Source organism: Danio rerio, chromosome 16, assembly GCF_052040795.2.
Source record: "Danio rerio strain M-AB ecotype USA chromosome 16, GRCz13ab, whole genome shotgun sequence".
Lineage (NCBI taxonomy): Eukaryota > Metazoa > Chordata > Actinopteri > Cypriniformes > Danionidae > Danio > Danio rerio.
Window position 1 is genome coordinate 5,803,920 of NC_141036.1, and position 21,193 is coordinate 5,825,112.

Genomic DNA, 21,193 nt, shown 5'->3' on the forward strand with positions numbered 1-21,193 from the left:
TGAATATATATATATATATATATATACGCACACACACACACACAAGTTCTGTCTTGTTCTTGAGTCTGATTGGCTGATAACTGTGCACTATTCTGCAAATAACAGCACACGTCCAGCCTCTTCACCCTTGTGTATTACTCCACCCACATATAGCAGAGGACACTCCAATTTGACAAATATTACTGCTGTTGGACAACATATTGTACTTTTGAGGGTTTTTTGTTAAAAATGTTGTTGTTTAGATTGCAACTATGCAGTTTATTTATAAGGATAGTGCCTATTTTAAATATATAATTTCATAGAGACTGCACAACGGTGGCCATTTACTTGTAGCAACTCTACTGCCCAACACTGCCATTAAGTATGACCTTTGCCTCAATAAACTCCTAATTTGCTACATTTTAACAGTTATTAAGTTAGTAGTGTGTTTAAGTATTGGGTAGAACAAGGTTATGCAAAACGTGTGCGTGTGCGTTATAAATACTAATAAACAGCCGCTATCATAATAATAGGCAGGTAATACGTTTTGTTTTTATGTATGTGTTTGCATTTATATATACATAATAACTATACATAAACACACACACACACACACACACACACACACACACACACACACACACACACTAACACACACACACACTCACACACAAAGAAAAAAAATACATTAAATAGATGTGATAGATTGCGATTAATACTATTTTATAAACTCTTAGCATTCAATAGCTTAGAGAACACAATTTAAAGGGATAGTTCACCCCAAAATAAAAATTGACTCACTTGTCAAGTGGTTTCAAGCCTGTTTGAGTTTTTTCACTCTGTTGAACACACAACAGTAAGCTGACGTCTACAGTAGGAAAAACAATAATATGTAAGTCAAAAGTATACAGTTTTCCAACATTTTTCAAAATATATTCCTTTGGTGTTTAATGGAAGAAAGAAACTTAAAGGTTTGAAACAAGTTACCAGTGAGTAAACGATGACAGAATTTTAATTTTTGAGTGAACTCAACTCTTTTTTGACTGAAATGTAACTTTGTAATGCAGTTTATATGTTCTGTAGTAATACTTTCAGGTAAAACAATACAAACATACTTCTTCATCCCATCCAAACAGGGTGCCAGGGAGTCCATAGCAGAGCATAAGCCTCTGATAGCCCGGCTGATCATGCTGGCGCAGCGTTTATCAGACCTGAATGCGGTTCAGGGACAGGAGTTCTGCCAAAAAGCCAGAGACACTGAAGAGCAGCACCTGGCCATCAGAGAGCGGGTTCGAGAAGCAGCTGCAGTGCTGGAGGAGTCACTACCGCGCTACACACAGGTAATACAGAGAACCTGATGCTAAATCATTCCTGGTGCTTACTGGAGAATTCAGCTAATCAGCTTCAGAGGGTAGTTGTCAAGCACTAATTTTCAATGTTTCCTCTAATATAGAAATAGGTGGTTATTGAGGGTCATTTTAGCCTTCACAGTCGTTGTTTTGGTGTATTTAATATTTCAGTTTTAAGGCAATCAGAAACTCAGCCTTTTGCTCTAAAAAGACAGTTCACTACATTATAATGCACACTTATACACACTGTTCACATTAGCAGCTCTGATTTACAAAAAGAAACTCTTATAAAATTAATTCCTTCATTTTCTTTTCGGCTTAGTCCCTTTATTAATCTGGGGTCACCACAGCGGAATGAACCGCCAACTTATCCAGCATAAGTTTTACGCAGTGGATGCCCTTCCAGCTGCAACCCACCACTGGGAAACATCCATACACTCTCACTCACACACATACACTACAGCCAGTTAAGCTTATTCAATTCACCTGTACTGCATGATTTGGACTGTGGGGAAAATCAGGGAGAACATGCAAACTCCACACAGAAATGCCAACTGACCCAGCCGAGGCTTGTACCAGGCAACTTTCTTGCTGTGAGGCGATTGTGCTACCCACTGCGCCACCATGACGCCCCACTTATAAAATAGTATTAGTTAATAATATTTATTGTGGGTGAAGCAGTGGCGCAGTAGGTAGTGCTGTCGCCTCACAGCAAGAAGGTCGCTGGTTCGAGCCTAGGCTCAGTAGGCGTTTCTTTGTGGAGTTTGTATGTTCTCCCTGCGTTCGCGTGGGTTTCCTCCGGGTGCTCCGGTTTCCCCCACAGTCCAAAGACATGCGGTACAGGTGAATTGGGTGGGCTAAATTGTCCGTAGTCTATGAGTGTGTGTGTGGATGTTTCCCAGAGATGGGTTGTGGCTGGAAGGGCATCCGCTGCGTAAAAACATGCTGGATAAGTTGGTGGTTCATCCCACTGTGGCGACCCCGGATTAATAAAGGGACTAAGCCGACAAGAAAATGAATGAATGAATGAATGAATATTTATTGTTCCACTACAATTCTTTCTGTAGTATGCAAGTTTAAATACTATAAAAGTCTACTAGCTCACTGTAGAAACCTGCAAAGTGTACTACAGTATTTAATACAGTTTATCAGTTCATTACAGTTAACACAATAATATGCTGCATAAGATGTAATCAATTTGAACTGAACAGAAACGCAAGTATTGAGATTTTTTGGGACAACTTAATTGTTTCATGTCCAATCCACTTAAATTTGTCAAGTTAATTTATTCGATTTGGGTTGTAATGGCCTGAAAGAATTGCATGGAACCCTGCATTAGTGTGAGCTCACTCTGTATGTTTCTCTATGTCCACATCAGCTGAATGAGAGAATGACTGTGATTGGAGAAAGACTGGAGCATCTGTGCAGTCACCTGCAGGCCTTGTCGGCTCTTCAAGGCCTCACGCCACGCATTCAGGAGCAGCTGCAGGACAACAAACACACACTGACAGAGCTCTCCAAACTGGACCTGGACCTCAGCAGTGTGCAAACACAGGCTCAGGAGCTCCTGTCCAGTGCAGGGGCTGTTGGAGGCACTTCCATTGGCACAGGTACATTTCAAGCATTGAAACTGGATCAATATACACAAAATGTATAGTTTACTGTAAACTGAATCCATCAGTACCTGGATGGGAGACCACATGGGAAAGCTAGGTCGCTGCCGGAAGTGGCGTTAGGGAGGTTAGGGAGGTGCCCAACCTGCGGTCTGTGTGGGTCCTAACACCTCAGTATGGTGATGGAGACTCTATACTGCTCAGTGAGTGCCGTCTCTCGGATGAGACATTAAACCGAGGTTCTGACTCTCTGTGGTCATTAAAAATCTCAGGATGTTCTTCGTAAAAGAGTAGGAGTTTCACCCTGGCATCCTGGCCAAATTTGCCCACTGGCCTCTGTCCATCATGGCCTCCTAACCATCCCCATATCATAATTGGCTTCATCACTCTGTCTTGTCTCGACCAATCAGCTGGTGTGTGGTGTGCAGTCTGGCACAAAATGGCTGCCGTCACGTCATCCAGGTGGATGCTGCCCACTGGTGGTGGATGAGGAGATTACCCTCTATGTGTAAAGCGATTTGAGTGCCTAGAAAAGCGCTATATAAATGTAAGGAATTATTATTATAATTATAATATAATAAAATAATGCAATAATATAATAAAATAATGTAAAACGCTTTAATGTGATTAGGAGCATTTGATTCTGTTGTTTAACTTATTGTTAAAAGCAAAGTTTACAAAAATTAAGTTGACATTTTCCACCATTATGTGCTTTAGCCCAAGATGTTAGCCTCAAACCAGACACCACATGGCATTTTAAAACACAGTTTTAGGTACTTTTATCATAGTTTTGTATTTAAAAAATGAATTACAAATATTACAATATCAAAGTTGACACGTAATCAATCGACTATTGGTGTATCCTAAACATTTTGCACATATTAATGTGAGAAAAATAATGACATGCCTTAATCCTTCCAGAGTTTCCCTCCTGAGGAAGTGACTTCACTTGGAGCAAGTCACATGCTTTTTTATCAATTTATCGACCATTTAATACACACTATTTACAAAGTATGGTCTATCAATGATTGTGATAATGAGTTTGGTGGTTACAGGGGTGAAGATCCAAATGTAGCTTTATTTAGAAATGTCAGGCAGGCAAGGTTGAAACAGGGACAGACAGAAGCATACTGTAGGTAATCCAGAGAATGGTCGATATGGTCGAGGCAGGCGACAAAACAAACAGAAACAATGAAACAAACAAGAGTCAAAACACGGTAGCCAATCCAAGAAAACGCTTATATAATGCTCACTTACAGAAAACAAGATTCAGCCAAGAAATGTGTGTGTGCTGTGTTTATAGTCCAGGTAATTAGTCTTCACAAGCATCACATGTGAGTGAGTGATCAGGGGTCATCTGGAACTGGTGTGTGTGTGAGGTGCATGATGAGAAATGTGGTTCAGTTCAGTGGCAGATGTGTGGTTGAATAAATGATAAATTTTTTCCAACTAACTGCAAAGCCTAGATCGCTGGTGATCGTAACAGTAATCATCTTCCAATTCCAGCTATTCAAGAGCGAGTCTGCTGTCTTACAAGCCGCTGGGAGGAGGCTCAAAAACAGGCTCGGGAGAGGGAGAAGTGGCTGCTCAATCTGCTAGATCTGGCAGTGAGATTCTGGAACGACGTGAGCGACGTCACAGCTGGTCTGAATGACGCTCAACAAGCCGTTCTGGACCTCAACTCCAATCGATCAGATTCAGAAACCATTCGGCAGAGCTTGGAGACCATGCAGGTAGAGAATAAAAAGATGATAATGTTGTCACTGTTTTACCATGCTGGTTCAATTTGATTCAAGATAATTTAGTGGGTTTTGAGGGCAAAAAAACTTAAGTTGGCTGACCAGTGTAGTCTACAACCTCAAATCCAAAAAGATTGGGACAGTATGGACAAAGCAAATCAATAAAGAAAAGGGTGATTTCTAAATTTACTTTGACTTGTGTTTCGTTGCAGACTATACAACAAACATTATTTAAGTTTGTTCATCATTTTTTTCATTGTTTTTTTTTTTTTTTTTTCAAAATAAACATGCAAACCAATTTTGGTTCTTTAAACACATTTAAAAAAAAGTTGGAACAGTAGAGCATTTACTAATTTGTAATGTTGCCATTCCTTTTCACAACACTTAAAGATGTTAAGAGACCGAAGACACCAATTAATGAAATGTTTTAGCTGTAACTTTGTCTCATTCTTCCTGCAAACAAGTCTTAAGGTGGGCAAATGTATGGGGTGTCCGTTGTTGCTTTTTGCATTTCAAATCGTGCCACACATTCTCTATTGGAGACAGGTTGGGACTGCAGGCAGGCCTTTTAGAATTTATAAATCACTACTTTCTATTTTTTTTTTTTTTTTTGAGTTGTCCCAACTTTTTCTGATTTGAGGTTGTAATACATTCAGTTCTGATGACTAGCTTTCATAAGGTATTTTAAAGCTCATGACAAAGCGTACATGACAGATTAAAGTATCGCACACCAGACGCGCACATTCGAATGATATTTAACATGAAACTAATCAGATGGCGCTCTGTGGCGCGGCTGAAAAATGAACTGCGTCCTGAGCCGTCGCCGGGCGCCGCCGACAGCCGCCGACTTGCGGCGCCGGTGTGTGTATCCTGATAGAAACCTATGTTAAGAATTCTAAAATACATGGCGCTGCGCGGCGCGCCGCCGAGCGTCGCTTCTGGTGTGCGACCTGCTTCAGGGTTAGTTCACCCAAAAATGAAAGTTCTTTTATTAATGACTCACCATCATGTCCTTCCAACCCCCTGAGATCATTTTCAGAACACAAATGAAAATATTTTAGATGAAACCTGAGAGCTCCCTTATCCTCCACAGAAAGCAAGGGTCCCTAGATGCTCAAAGTCTGGAAAAGAAATTCAAAGAATTGTTAAAACATTATAATCTGACTTTAGCGATTCAACTGTGATCATACGAAGCTCCAAGAACACTTTTGTGCACCAAAGACCAACTGTAAAGACAAATTTGTTTGCCTATTTCTTTTCTTCCTCATCAGGTCCTTGGGTTGTGCTTTAACTATGGGCTGTCTGACGTATTACCAACACAGGCTCATTATGGATGCGTACCCTTGTCTAGATTTCTGGAGAGTGCAAAATTTTTTTTGCCAGAGGTACGTCTGGCCACTTTTTCGTCTGTAAAACGAATGCTGCTGGGCGGTATGGCTCCACTGAAGGCCATTCTGTGCTTTTTTGGGATACTACTGACCGCTTACCTTCATGTGGACGCTTTTCTGGTGTTACCAGTTTGCCCAGTAGCTTGCCATGTAAGCCGATGGACTTGGGATGCAGAGCGGAGTTGACCGCGACGACAGGGGTTCGAGTATGGCAAAAAAACGGTTCAAGAAACCAGGAAAAACTAAAAGCAAAAAAATGAAAAGAAAGAAAATAAACAACAGACTGAAAACATGGTGAAATCACGTGGCTACAACAACTTTTCTTTTTCTAGATTGCTTTTGAAAACACTATCGTTTGTGTTATGGACGGGGGTGGGTGGGTCAGTCGGTCAGTCATTAAGTCAACAGCAAGCTGGCCTTGGTAGCGGAAGTGTATATTGCGCCCTCTGGTGGATTTATGTGAGAAGAAAGTCGCAAGAGAAATTTGAGATCATTAAAAAGCATACACAGCAGCCTCTGGTTGATTTGCAAAGACAAAAACTGCAAGGAGATGTACCTGCAGTTACATATTTCTCTGATCCCAGAAATGTAGACTCGGGTACATATCCGTAATGAGTCTGGGTTGTGTTTTGCCATTATAGTCAGCAGCCCAACACACAAGTGCCATATTTCCCGTAGTAAAACTGCATCCTGATTTGAAATGGAAGACATTGGCAGTGGTGACTTTTTTCAAGTGTTCTTGAAGCTTCTTATAACTACAGTTGAACCACTAAAGTAACATGCAATGTTTTGAAAATGCTTTTGGTTCCTTTTCTGTATATTTTGTAACACTTGCTATCTATGGAGGATGAGGGAGCTCTCAGATCTCATCTAAAATATCTTCACTTGTGTTCTGAAGAGGAATCAAGGTCTCAGGGGTTTGGAATGACATGAGGGTGAGGAATTAACAAGTGTGAACTATCCCTTTTAAGGATGTTTCCTCATTGGCCTTTTCTCCCCCTATTTTATTTCCTCAGACACTCAGGGAGGACATTGATTCTCTACAAGGTGACCTGGAAACACTGGGAATTCTGGGAATGGAACTTATGTCAGCTTGTGGTGACACTGACAAACCAGAGGTCACCAAGTGTTTGGATGAGGTTTGTGTTTGAAGCTACAACACTGATAAAAATGGTTCATTGGATTTACTATTTTTTTTTACTGTAAGTGGTCGCAATTACTAAATTTAAATTGTTTGTTTAAATTCAACCCATATAAATTGATTGCAACCACTTACCTTGTCCCAAGAGCCAGTTTCTGTGCCTGATGATCCGGTTGTCATGGTCCTAACCTTCGACCACCACCCATTCCGCAATGCACCAGCCCCTTATGGCTCCCGCTTCAGGTAGTGGGCCTGCAGGAGTATGGTGCCACCTTGCTCCTTCAGGCTATCCTGGTCGGGTTCCATGGAAAAAAACTCGGCCACCAGGTGCTCGCATACAAGCCCCAATCCCAGGCCTGGCTCCAGGGTGGGGCCCCAGCTACGCCATACCGTGTGATGTCACGATCCTCGAAATTATTTTACTCATAAGGGTTTTTTTAACCACACTTAGTCTGACCTGTCACCTAAGACCATTTTGCCTTGGGAGACCCTACCAGGGGCATTAGCCCCAGACAACATAGAAGATCTATCTTAGAATCACTCAGGCACTCAAACCCTTCGATCACGATAAGGTGGCGGTTCATGGAGGAGTTGTTCACGAGTGAGGGAAGGATGGAACATGAGATTGACAGGCAGATTAGTGCGGTAGCAGCAGTCATGCGGTTGATGTACCAGTTTGTTGTAAAGAAGGAGCTGAGCTGATAGACAAAGCTCTCGATTTACTGGTCAATACGTTTCTACTCTCACCTATGGTCATGAGCTCTGGATCATGACCGAAAGGTCAAGATCTCGGATACAAGTGGCCAAAATGAGTTTCTTTCGCAGGGTGACAGGGTGCGCCCTCATCGATAGCATGAGGAGCTTAGCTACCCTGGAGGAGCCTGTAGTAGAGTGGCTGCTCCTCCACATTGAGAGAAGTCAGTTTAGGTGGCTCGGGCATCTATTTTGGATTCCCACTGAACGCCTACCTAGGTAGGTGTTTCAGACATGCCCCACTGGAAAGAGGCCTTAGGAAATGTCTCTTGACTGGCCTGGGAACGCCTCGGGTTCCCCCCGGAGGAGCTGGAGAAAGTGTCTGGAGAGAGGGAAGTCTGAGGTTCTCTCCTAAGACTGCTGCCCCTGTGACTTGGCCCCCGGAAAAGTGCAAATAATAATGAATAAATGAATGAATGAATCCCTTACCTTAGAAAATCCAACGAATCATTTCTTTTAGTGAATTACAGTTATAGATACTCTGAAATTGCTTTTAAATATACAGCTAATTGTTTAAATTTCAGGTCCCAGTAGTTTGTGTTTTCTCCACAGCTTTATGGCACATGGAACAATCTCAGTAAGATTTGGACAGAGTGCAACAGTAAACTAGAAGAATGTTTACGAATGGCCCTTCATTATCAGGACAGCATGCAGGTGAGTTAGCCATGCTCTCCATTCCTATCAGCCCATTTTTAATGAATATGATAACTTGTGCTTCATCCTAATTTGCATGCTATTTATCCTAAACTGTATTCAAATATCGAATTTGTGTGTCCCTAATGTTAGTATGTTAAAAAATATATCTTTAAAGGGGTCCTGAAATAAGAAATAAAAATTTTCGAGATCTTTTGAAATATGTAAGCTTGTAGTACTACAAAAACATTCAGTTAATTTTAAAACTCAAAACTTTGTGGTTCCTCTAGAACCAGCTTATATTGAAGCCAGCCTGACAATACGAAAGGTTTTAGAATGTTTTACTTTATGATTAAATAGGGTGGATAGGCTCCGCCTCCTCAGCACATCAACACCCTCTTCCACTTCACTATCTGTTTGGTCATGTTAATAAGCAAAACTGTCCGCCAATCAGAGCAGTGGGCGTTTACTTGTGAGTCTACAACAGGCAACACCCATTCAAACAGCATTCTGATGATGAGGTTCAAAAAAAGCACAAAAAGTAGTCATTTATTACTAAATCAAAATGTTTTTATGTTTTTATTTGGATAGCATTATACGTGGACATCAGAGAGCTGTTTCATATTAAAAACTGGAGTAGTTTATCACCTCTTTAAAGTTTCCCAGATCTAATATTGTCCAAAACACATTGCGCATTGGACATTAATTCGATTAGAACTACAGACACGGGTATTAAGTGTTAACAAACGACAAACATGGTTAAACAAACTAATGTTTAAGGGGATAAGCTTAGGTAAATATGTTTAAAGGACTGTTAGTTGATTTCTAACCTAATGGAAAATATATATTGTTTTTATGTTTTCCATGTTATACTTCATCTGCAAGAGTATTGTGAAACTTCTCTGCATGAAAGTTCTGTGATAGTAGGATATTAATGATAAAATAAATAGTGTGACAAGATTGACAGAGCACGTAACTAGATGGTCCCTTAATAGATAAGTAGTACGTTCCAAAGCATGAATACTCTTGTTACACACTAAGTAAGCGAACTGGGATGCACTAATAGTCACAAAGAATGGTCTGCTCAACACCATTTTTTTTCTTCCGGTGGTGGTAGGTCTCTGTCTACAGTTGTAGTATTCCAATATTCATGTCTCCTTGTGGTTGTATTGGCCAATTTCCCACCAGTTGGCAGGGATTTGGATACCCCTTTGAGAAAGGACAAAGCATGCCACTGGTCATTTGGATGAAGGTTTCAGTGATTTTTTTGTTGGTTGTGCATGAGAAAAAAAAAAGACAGTAAATATACTGGTTATTGTAGGGCAGTGCGCATGAAAAACAAGTGCACTATAATACACTATTTAGTACACTTCTATAGTATACATAAAGTGTTCTATTTTTGAGTGTTCTATTTAAAGTGTTCTATTTTAATTTTGCAACTAATTTTGTAATTAAAATATTAAAATTTAATTGTGCAAATTAGTGTATTTATATTAAGTGTACTTAAGTAGCGCATTAAGGAAAACATACCTGTAACTCTTAAATTACATATATTTTAAATAAAATCAGTTTAATTTAATCTTATGATAAGTGTATTTTTGGAGCAACTTACAATTCAGTGCAATGTACTAAAAGTATTAGAATATATTAGAGATATTTAATATTAGAGCTATTTAATATACTTTTCAAAGTGCACTCATGCACTATTTATAAATTTATTTAACTTAATGGATTTCTAGAGTATTTATAGCTTTTATTTGAGTATTTTTAAGGATTTTTTACCTGGGTAGTCAAGAGAACAGTATTAAATAGTAAAGAAAATGAATGAATGAGTGATATTCTCTTGCTAGGGACTCTTCCAGTGGCTGAAGTCTGCTGAGTTGAAATCCACGGAGGAGTTTTCAGTGGGATCTGACCTGGGATCAGTTAAAGAGCAGCTGTGTGACCTAAAGGTGAGACAATGTACAATGTACAGAGAAATTATTTATAAAAATTTATATTTCCCAAGTGAGAATTTTTCCAACACATTTTTAAAATTAAAAGTTTTAAGAGCAAATTTAAAATAACTAATAGTTAAATTCTGTTGTCTTTGTCATGACGACAGTACATAATATTTTACTAGATGCTTTGCAAGACACTAGTATTCAGCTAAAAGTTGAATAACAATCTTAATTAGGCTTAATTAGGTTAACTACACTCTTTATTAGGCAAGTCATTGGATGACAGGGGTTTGTTCTGTAGCCGATTTATATATATGTGTGTGTGTTGTGCATCCCGAAAGTATACATAGCGCTTCACTTTTTTTTTTTTTTTTTTTTAATTGTTGCAAATTAAAAAAAATAAAAAATCTGAAAATTCACATATACAGATGTAAGCTCAGATACATTCTGTTTCCACTGATCCTTCTTGAGATGTTTCTGGAGCTTCATTGGAGTTCACCTGTGGTAAATTCAGTTGATTGGACATGATTTGAAGAGGCATACACCTGTCTATATAAGGTCCCACGGTTGACAGTGCATGTCAAAGCACAAACCAAGCATGAAGACAAAGGAATTGTCTGTAGACCGGGATTGTCTCGAGCTACAAGGCTGGGGAAGGTTACAGAAAAATTACTACTGCTCTGAAAGTTCCAATGAGCACAGCGGCCTCCATCATTCGTAAGATGTTTGGAACCACCAGGACTCTTCTTAGACCTGGTCGACCATCTAAGCTGTGTGATTGGGGAAGAAGGGCCTTAGTCAGGGAGGTGATCAATAACCCGCTGGTCACTCTGTCTGAGCTCCAGTGTTTTTCTGTGCAGAGAGGAGAACCTTACAGAATGACAACCATCTGTTCAGCAATCCACCAATCAGGCCTGTGTGGTAGAGTGGTCAAACGGGAGCCAATTCATGCCTGGAATTTACCAAAAGGCCTCTGAAGGACCCTCAGACCATAAGAAACCAAATTCTCTGGTCTGATGAGACTAAAATTGAACTCTTTGGAGTGAATGCCAGGCGTTACGTTGGAGAAAACCAGGCACCGCTCATCACCAGGCTAATACCATCCAGTGAAGCATGCAGATGGCAGCATTATGCTGTGGGGATGTTTTTCAGCAGCAGGAACTGGAAGACTAGTCAGGATAGAGGGAAAGATGAATGCAGCAATATACAGAACCATCTTGAATGAAAACCTGCTTCAGAGTGCTCTTGACCTCAGACTTGGGCGACGGTTCCAATAGGACAATGACCCAAAGCACACCCCCAAAAATATCAATGGAGTGGCTTCACAACAACTCGGTGAATGTCCTTGAGTGGCCCAGCCAGAGCCCAGACCTAAATCCTATTGAATATTTCTGGAGAGATCTGAAAATGGCTGTACACCGTCGCTTCCCATTCAACCTGATAGAGCTTGTGAGGTACTGCAAAGAGGAATGGGCAATAATTCCCAAAGACAGGAGTGCCAAGCATTTTTTTTTAAGTGCTAAAGTTTTATCTTTGATATTGTTAAGGATTATTCAAGTATGTTGTACAAGGTTTAATTCATGGTGTATTCAATTATTTCTGAAATTTAACAAAAATAAAAAAATAGATGTTTTTTCATCACTTGGGAAATATTTGAATAAGACTAAAAAAATTCACAGCAGCGCTAATCATTTTAACCGTTCCTTGAAAAAAAGCTAAATTGTCACAAACGAATGACAGATTTAATGACGATCCTCTCCCCTGTAAGGAATTTAAGCGAGAACTCTATCAGAAGAAGATCGAGATCGAGAGTTTAAACCATCGCTTCGTGTGTCGTCTTTCTCCGGGCACGGAGCGGCCGGGGTCCGTTTCTCCGCTGTGTGACTTCAGGCAGAGATGGGACAGCCTGGAGTCAGAGACTGTCAGTAAACAGGTAACAGATCTCAGCTAACTGAATTAACATGTTGTTTGATTATAGCAGTATATGAAGAGCGCAGTGTGTGTGTTTCTGAGCAGCACCAGCTAGAGTGTGCGTTGCTGGGTTTGGGTCAGTTCCAGAACACCCTGGATGAGCTGCACGCCTGGCTCTCGCACACCGCTGACCTGCTGCAGGCCTCGCAGCCAATCAGCATCGACCTGCAGACCTGTGAAATAGAGCTAGCCAAACACAAGGTAACAACACTTGCTTTCAATCACACAGTTGAAGTCAGATCTATTAGCCCTCATTGTTAACTTGCAATTTCATAGCATATAGGTGATGTCTATGTTCATGCTTAATGAAGTGTATTATGTGTATGTGTTGTCCTGGACATCCTCGATGGCTTGCGTCAGTCATCTCTTCCTATGTGTTGTGCTTAAGGTCCAATAAAGAACAAAGAAAATAATTAGCATAGCTGCTGTTTATGTATTTGAACAAGAGATATTAAATGTTAATGTGAAATTGAAGTGCTATAAATGAAAATAAGAGACATATAAACAAACATAGCAACAAACATGTAAAGCATATATGTATTTTTAACAAAATGTCTTGTGCATTAAGACAGGAGGAGTGTGTCCTACTGGTGGTTTGTCAAGCCCACTCATCTGCATGGAGCACACTCTTGCATCATATTATTATGTGATGCATAGCGTGTATGCTTAACTAAAACGATAGGCTTTTAATCTAGATTTGAACTGAGAGAGTCATCAGGAAGGCTATTCCAGAGTTTAGGAGCCACATATAAGAAGGTTCGACCTCCTTTAGGGCATACTCACACTATGCCATCGGTACCGTGCCCAGGCCTGTTTCCCGGATTGTTTGAGAAGTGTGAGTGCGCTGAATCGGGCTTAAGCACGGTTCACTTGGCTGGCCCTGGCCCGGTTGGAAGAGGTGTGCCTGAGTGCAGTTCACTTGGGCTTTGGCACGGTACGCTTGTGTGTGAGGGCAAAACGCGCCAAAGCCCGAAACTGAAAGCGAGACGTGACTTTTAAGGGGCTGTTTCATATGGGTTTATTAATCACAGCACGACAGCTGCGCGGCTTCAGCAGACCTCCTCATTCCTGCAGCACGAGGGCTTTATGATTGTTTATGAGCGCCAAAAGTGGCGGATCTGTTTGGCGAAATATCTGACTGCATGTCACCGCATCCCTAAGGACTGTTTGGCGAAATATTGGGAGATGGGAGGGGGGACAAGCGTGCTTTGGCCCGGTTTGAGGCAACTGTACCTAGTGTGAGTACGGCCTTAGTAGACTTTGCTATTCTGGGCACTACCAAAAGCCTTGAGTTTTGAGATCTTAAAGAGCAAGTTGGACTATAGCAAGACACAAGGTTGGTTAGATTAACATGAGCTAGATTATTTAAAGCTTTATAGGTAAGAAGCAAAATTTTATAATCAATACGGAGCTTAAAAGGTAGCCAGTGTATGGAGGATAAAATTGGGGTGATATGGTCAAATTTTCTTGTTTTAGTAAGAACTCTAACAGCTGCATTTTGCACCAACTGGTGTTTATTAATAGGGAATGATGGGCAACCAGCGGATAGAGCTTCACAGTAATCCAATCTAGAAGTCATACAAGCATGAACTAGCTTTTCTCATAGTATGCTTCATAACTTAGCAATATTTCTCAGATGAAATATCAAAAACAGTAATATAGCATTTCAAAGATGCCCATAGTATTGGCAGTTGAATGACGGTTGCTGTATGTTTTTAGGTACTGAGGAATGACGTGATGTCTCATGTGCACACGGTGGACTCTCTGAACCGGGCCGGCAGGAGTCTGATGGAGTCTGGAGCGGGAGACACTTCACATGTCCTGCAGACTCGTCTGGAGCAGCTGAATGAACGCTGGGAATTTGTGCGCTGTGAAACCGAGCGCAGGCAGCTCGAGCTGGAAAACAACCTCAGTCAGGTGAGCAAGGAAATCAGCCTCAAAATGCGGAGATCTCAGTTAGAGAACAGCATGCAATTTGGACAATCTCAATGTGACCACTTAGTCCTATTAGAAGTTATTTTAACAGCAGCGGAAAAAACAACCGTTTTTAAGAAATATTACATGCATACAGTTGAAGTCAGAATTATTAGCCCACTTGTGATTTGTTTTTCAGATATTTCTTAAATAATGTTTAACAGAGCAAGGAATTTTTCATAGTGTTTCCTATTATATTTTTTCTTCTGGAGAAAGTCTTATTTGTTTTATTTCGGCTAGAATAAAAGCAGTTTTAATATTTTAAAATCTGTTTTAAGGTCAATATTATTAGCTCCCTTAAGCAATATTTGTTTTTGATTGTCTACAGAACAAACCATCAATATACATCATTGACTTGCCTAATTACCCTAACTTGTCCAATTAACCTAATTAAACCTTTAAATGTCACTTTAAGCTGGATAATCGTATCTTGAAAAATATGAAGTCAAATGTCATGAACTGTCATCAGGGCAAAGATAAATAAATAAGAAATTATTAGAAATTAGTTATTAAAACTATTATGTTTAGAAAAATCTCTCTGTTAAACATTGGGGAAAAATATACAGGGGGCAAATAATTTTGATCTCACCTGTACTTATATTCTATATCACGTATATATATATATATATATATATATATATATATATATATATATATATATATATATATATATATATATATATAATATTTTTTTTATTATATATAAAAAGATTTGAAAATTAACAAAAAATGCTTCTACACTTCCTGTTTCTTGTCCTACAATAGTTGTTCTTTAATCAAAGATAATCACTATATTTTCCACAAAATAAAGTTTTTAAAGTGCCATAATTATTAAGTAAAACATTGTTCTATTTGCATAGTATAGACGCAACAAAAATTACTGCAATTTTTGAATGATTATTTACATTATTTCAGAGAACAAAAAATCAAGTTTTCAAAAAATTGAAGAGTTCAGATGCAAAAGGCGCTAAACGCCACTTCCGCCCAAAAAGGAGTTAATAACATAAAGCGAATGCTTTAGGCACATAGTACACCATCAACAAATTGATTTGATTCTAATCATCCAAATCGCAGCGTCAGTGCATTCAGAAATAACAGTTTGTTGGCAAAAGCCGATAAACGCCACTTGCCTTTGACAGCAAAAGCCGCTATATCCCGAGAACCAGAATCAGAAGGTGTTTTTTTACTTAGTGAGAGTCAAAGAAAAGTCAGGGAATTGAACGTTTGGCTAAAAGTGGGTCAAATATAACTATACTATCCTATGATCTCACAGAATTGCTGTAGAATTGCAGTGAAACTCTGGCTGTATTTCAGGTTCAGGACGTGAGCATGGAGATCCAGGATCTTCTGCAGTGGCTGGAGCACACAGACCTCAGGCTGTCCTCCAGTAAGGCGGTATGGGGGATGCCGGATTCTTCAAGCGAGAGACTAAATGCTCACCTGGTGAGGATCAAGGTTTCGGACTCTTGTGTTTGTGAAACGTGCTCCTGGACTGAAGTCTGTGTGTTTGTGCTGCAGGAGCTGTGTAATGAGATGGACTCGAAAATGCACGCCTACACAAACGTTCGCTCCGCCATCCACAGGATGCTGGAGGCCAGTGAAGTGGCCCGCGGCTCCAGCACTGAGCACAGCTTATGCATCCTGGAGCAGAAGTGGAGTGCCGTCTACGCTAAAATGCAGGAGCGAAAGGTGATGAGAGATTATTGTGCATGAATAAACGGCGATTAGTTGACTTTGCTTTTAAAATGTGAGTAAACCTGTTGCTTTTAAAGCGATTAGTTGACTTTACTAAAGTAAGTAAATCTGTTGCTATTAAAGGGATTAGTTGACTTTAATTTAAAAAGCGAGTAAACCTGTTGCTTTTTAAAGCGATTAGTTGACTTTACTAAAGTGAGTAAACCTGTTGCTTTTAAAGCGATTAGTTGACTTTACAGAAGTGAGTAAACCTGTTGCTTTTCAAGCGATTAGTTGACTTTAATATAAAAAGTGAGTAAATATGTTGCATCTAAAGCGATTAGTTGACTTTACTTTAAAAAGTAAGTAAACATGTTTGCTGTTAAAGAGATTAGTTGACTTTACTAAAGTGAGTAAACCTGTTGCTTTTAAAGCGATTAGTTGACTACTAAAATGAGTAAACCTGTTGCTTTAAAAGCAATTAGTGGACTACTAAAATGAGTAAACCTGTTGCTTTAAAAGCAATTAGTGGACTACTAAAATGAGTAAACCTGTTGCTTTTAAAGTGCTTAGTTGACTTTACTTTTTAAAAAGTGAGTAAATCTGTTGCTTTTAAAGCGATTAGTTGACTTTACTAAAGCGAGTAAACTTGTTGCTTTTAAAGCGATTAGTTGAGTTTACAGAAGTGAGTAAACCGTTTGCTTTTAAAGCGATTAGTTGACTACAAAAATGAGTAAACCTGTTCCTTTTAAAGCGATTAGTTGACTACTAAAGTAAGTAAACCTGTTGCTTTTAAAGTGCTTAACCACTTAAACTCTGCGGACCCGGTATCGGGTCTGTGACGTCATCGACTTTCGCTTTCAGATTTAAAGGGCTAGCATCGCACCAGACCCCCGTAAGTGGTTTCGTTTGAAAGTGTAGAATCTATATTTTATGCACATATGCATAACTTTTTATTTTACTGTACAAAAGTTATTTACACTTAAATACACAGTATTTTGGATACCCAAGCTAGGTATTTTACATTGGTTCATTTTCATATTTTTTCATATGACACATGTACAAGTTATAGCTCAAATGAAAGCTCTTGCCGGTGCTCATACAGTTCTAGCATTCTTTTTACTGAATTATATTCACATAACAAACAGTTGTTGATTGAATCACAGTGTTTCCATGGCGCAGAAATGTAAACAATACATTCATTATCAATAAGCAGCCCCAGATAGCACAGACAGCTGTCATCTCTCACCTTATGCTGTGCCCTTCAGGGCCATTCTCCTCTGTTTTTGAGGTGATGTGCATAAGTAAGCTAGACCACACAGTACCTAAAAGGTACACTTTAAAATTTGAGTTTATAAAACAAAAATACAAGAAGCGGCTCTTTTTTTAGGTGTTTATTATAACACAGACAACATATACCGTTATTCTAAACACTTTCAATAGTGTTTTATGAAAATTCAAAGGGTTTTCTTTAAAATGATACCAAATTTTTGCATTTACACGTCAGCATGTGGATTTGGGAAGCTTTGGGAAAATTTGGGTAGGCAAAATCCAGGCGGAAATCCCAAAATAGCAGCAGAGTTTAACTGGTTAAGTGATTAGTTGACTTTACTTAAGAATGTGAATATATTAGTATTAACTTAAAAACATTTTTACTTTTTCAGATTTTCTACACTAGTTTTTTGTTTGTTAGTTTTATTTTATTTTAGTTTAATTTGATATTTATTGGCCAATATTTGATTGTTTTTAAGCTGTCAGCATATCAGCAATAACTGATACCATTAAATACGTTTTTAAAATTATTTATGGATTTATTGATTGTTTTAGGCAAAGTTAACTGAGGGTCTTGGCCTTGCGAAGGAGTTCAACAGTAACGTCCAGGACCTGCTGACTAAAATGAGCAAGTGTGAGGAAACAATAAACACACTGAGCGCTCCCAGCTTCATCCTGGACACCATCTGTTCACAGCTGCAGGAGCACAGGGTAGGGTGTGTGTGTGTGTGTGTGTATGTGTGTGTGTGTGTGTGTGTGTGTGTGTGTGTGCGTGCGTGTCTATGTATGTGTGTGTGTGTATGTATGTGTGTGTGTGTATGTAGTACTGATCCGCCATATACATGGAATATGTAAGGTGTGTAGGCCCCCGCAAGTTACAGTAGGCCCCCCCAAGTATGTGTTTGTGTGTGTGTAAATGCAGTACTGATCTCCTTGGCCCCCCCAAGTACATGATTGTGTGCGTGTCAGTGTGTGCGTGATATTGTTTGTCTGTGAGTGTGTGTGTATTTGAGTATGTGAGTGCGAGAGTGTGTGTGTGTGTGTGTTTTTGCATATGTGTGTATGTTTGTGCACAACTGTGTGTGTTTGTGTCTGTGTATGTGTGTGCATGTGCTGCAGATATTGTGGTGTTTGATTGTATGTGTGTATGTGTGTGTGTGTGTGTGTGTGTGTGTGTGTGTCTGTGTGTGTGTGTGAGAGAGAGAGAATTTGCGACTATGTGTACATGATTGTGTGCGTGTCAGTGTGTGCGTGATATTGTTTGTCTATGAGTGTGTGTGTATTTGTGTATGTGAGTGCGAGAGTGTGTGTGTGTGTGTTTTTGCATAAGTGTGTATGTTTGTGCACAACTGTGTGTGTTTGTGTCTGTTTATGTGTGTGCATGTGCTGCAGGTATTGTGTGTGATTGTATGTATGTGTGTGTCTGTGTGTGTGTCTGTGTGTGTGTGTTTATGCATATATGTGTATGTGTGGGTGACTGTGTGTTTGTTTATATGCATCTGGGAGTCTGTGTGGATGTGTGTATGCGTCTGCGACTGTGTGTGTATGTGTGTGTGTGTGATTATCTGGTGTTGTTTGCAGGTGCTTGTCAGTGAGGTTCAGTCTTACGGAGACAGGAAGTCGAGTGTGGAAGCTGCAGCCACACGTCTGTCTGAGCTCAGCAGGAAAGAGGACTGTGATGTCATACAGAACCTGATCATGACCATTCAGGACCGATTCAAAAAACTCCTGCAGCACACCACAGAGAGAGGGAAAACTCTGGAGGACGCAAAGAGACTCGCTAAACAGGTACTCGCTTCTCTTCTCATCTGCACAGAAAGCCCTCTGTCCTCAGTCTCCTGGAAAATAAATCAGCTGTTCTGCTTTTGACTTTTGCACAGTTCAGTGAATCGTGGCACTTACTGGTGGACTGGATGACGGAGGTGGAACAGACACTGGACACACATAAAGAGATCGCTGTTTCACAGGAGGAGATCAAACAGCAGCTCACTGAACAGAAGGTTCTACATCCCTAATTCAACTCAATACCTAAACCCAAATATATATATATTTAAAATGTTATAAGTGTAGTTTAGTTTTAAACTAATTTCGAGAGGAGCATGTGCTCATGATTGACCCAGCTGGTCCACATTAACTAATTATGATCCTCCAATCAAAGGATCCCAAATCACTATATATATCCTCATTTCCTTTCTACAACTATCTTCTTCTGGAAGAAACCCCCCTCCTCCCCTTCTTCCTCCTTTATCCAGAATGGGCGGCACGGTGGCCCAGTGACTAGCACTGTTGCCTCACAGCAAGAATACCAATGGTGTTGGATCCTCGCTGAGCCATCTGGTATTTCTGTGTGGAGTTTGCATGTTCTCCCCGTGTCCGCGTGGGTTTCCCCCGGGTTCCCCGGTTTCCTCCCACCATCCAAATGTGCTCTATATTATATATAAAACAAGCCTAAACCTTTTTTATAATGTCTTACTCTCAGGGAGTTCGCCTTGGCCTCAGCAGCGGGGGAGTTTGAGATAGACCTGAGCTCAATCTCCACTCGCCCTGCAAAAAGGGGGGAGCCCTGGGCTTGAGGATCCCTTGAGCTCAGGGCTCTCTCCCGGGACAGCATGCCAAACAAGCTATGTATAAATCATGAGCTAAGTGTGAACTCTTGAAATGTTCCTTTTTTAGCATGTGGTGCACAGAAGATTATATAAAAAAAATTATAATAATAATTAAACCACAAAATATATGTGGTGTTTTAACAAAAAAATAGTAATTAATAATTATGTTTTATTCTTAAGCCACTTTTCTCAGACCAAAAGTGCCACAAGAATGTAAAAGAGGACTATAAAAAATACAAGATATGATAAAATATAAAACAACATATATTAAATAAACCTTAATCAACATCATATTCATAATAAGCCATTTCGAAGAGGTGTGTTTTCAACAATTTCTTGTCAGACTTTAGTAAGTTCTTCACAGTGGGTCATTTGTGTATTTACAGGACTTCCAGAAGCTCCTGCGCTCGAAGCGGCCCATGTATGAAGCATGTCTGAAGAGCGGCCGCTCGCTCCAGGAGAAAGCCCAGAGCCCTGCAGACACGCAGCAGCTGGAGAACATGGTGTCGGAGCTCAGAGACTCATGGGACACCATCAGCGGAAAATCCAGCGAGAGGTTTGTCTGACGGAGGTTTTGCGATCCAAATGTACACTCAAAAATAACTCCTAACTGCTAAAATCCTCCTATCAATTTGCACGAGTAAAATTCATGTCAATTAGACTAATCTTATATCTAGTACAATTATCTAGTTATGCCGAGTTCAGACTGCATGATTTTCAAAGTAGTCGTGTCACAGATGTTTTCACACTGCGTGACTATCTGGGCTAGCGTTTCGTCGCTGCTTTGTTTACACTGCAAGATGGATCGGCGACCGGGACATTCACATTGCATGACTTTACTACAGGAAGAATCGCCGACAACTTCGTCCACACTATGTCTCACAGCCAAAAACACATCGTATATCTTTTGTTATTAACTACATAATGAGAAAGAAGCATTTAATGGGGTAGAACATGTACATGTTTGCTCACCTGGGTTTAAAGGGAACTAGCCATTTCTCCTCGACGTTGATAATAAACTAATTTCTTTCTGTATGAAACGTCAAACAGACACGGGTGCTCCTGAGTCCTGTCAAACCTCCACTAGTTTTTCCTCCATTTCGTGGGTCCAAATAAACCGAAAAAGAGCGCTTTTACCTTCTCCCCCAGCCTCCCACTGGC

At 40.0% G+C, this 21,193-nt stretch overlaps 1 protein-coding gene across 5 annotated transcripts in view; it reads left to right on the forward strand.

Moving 5' to 3' along the window:
• Window positions 1-21,193, forward strand: part of macf1b (microtubule actin crosslinking factor 1b) — an 83,794-nt gene that overhangs the window by 46,910 nt on the left and 15,691 nt on the right. For all 5 annotated transcript variants that reach the window (XM_087286482.1, XM_087286481.1, XM_087286479.1 and 2 more), the window contains 15 exons: window positions 1,116-1,319; window positions 2,707-2,938; window positions 4,448-4,674; window positions 7,085-7,207; window positions 8,515-8,616; window positions 10,446-10,547; window positions 12,304-12,468; window positions 12,552-12,707; window positions 14,226-14,423; window positions 15,795-15,923; window positions 15,999-16,169; window positions 17,982-18,137; window positions 19,008-19,214; window positions 19,307-19,426; window positions 20,419-20,588. In XM_087286482.1, coding sequence (XP_087142608.1) covers window positions 1,116-1,319; window positions 2,707-2,938; window positions 4,448-4,674; window positions 7,085-7,207; window positions 8,515-8,616; window positions 10,446-10,547; window positions 12,304-12,468; window positions 12,552-12,707; window positions 14,226-14,423; window positions 15,795-15,923; window positions 15,999-16,169; window positions 17,982-18,137; window positions 19,008-19,214; window positions 19,307-19,426; window positions 20,419-20,588 — 2,462 coding nt within the window. The remainder of the gene's footprint in view (window positions 1-1,115; window positions 1,320-2,706; window positions 2,939-4,447; window positions 4,675-7,084; window positions 7,208-8,514; window positions 8,617-10,445; window positions 10,548-12,303; window positions 12,469-12,551; window positions 12,708-14,225; window positions 14,424-15,794; window positions 15,924-15,998; window positions 16,170-17,981; window positions 18,138-19,007; window positions 19,215-19,306; window positions 19,427-20,418; window positions 20,589-21,193) is intronic.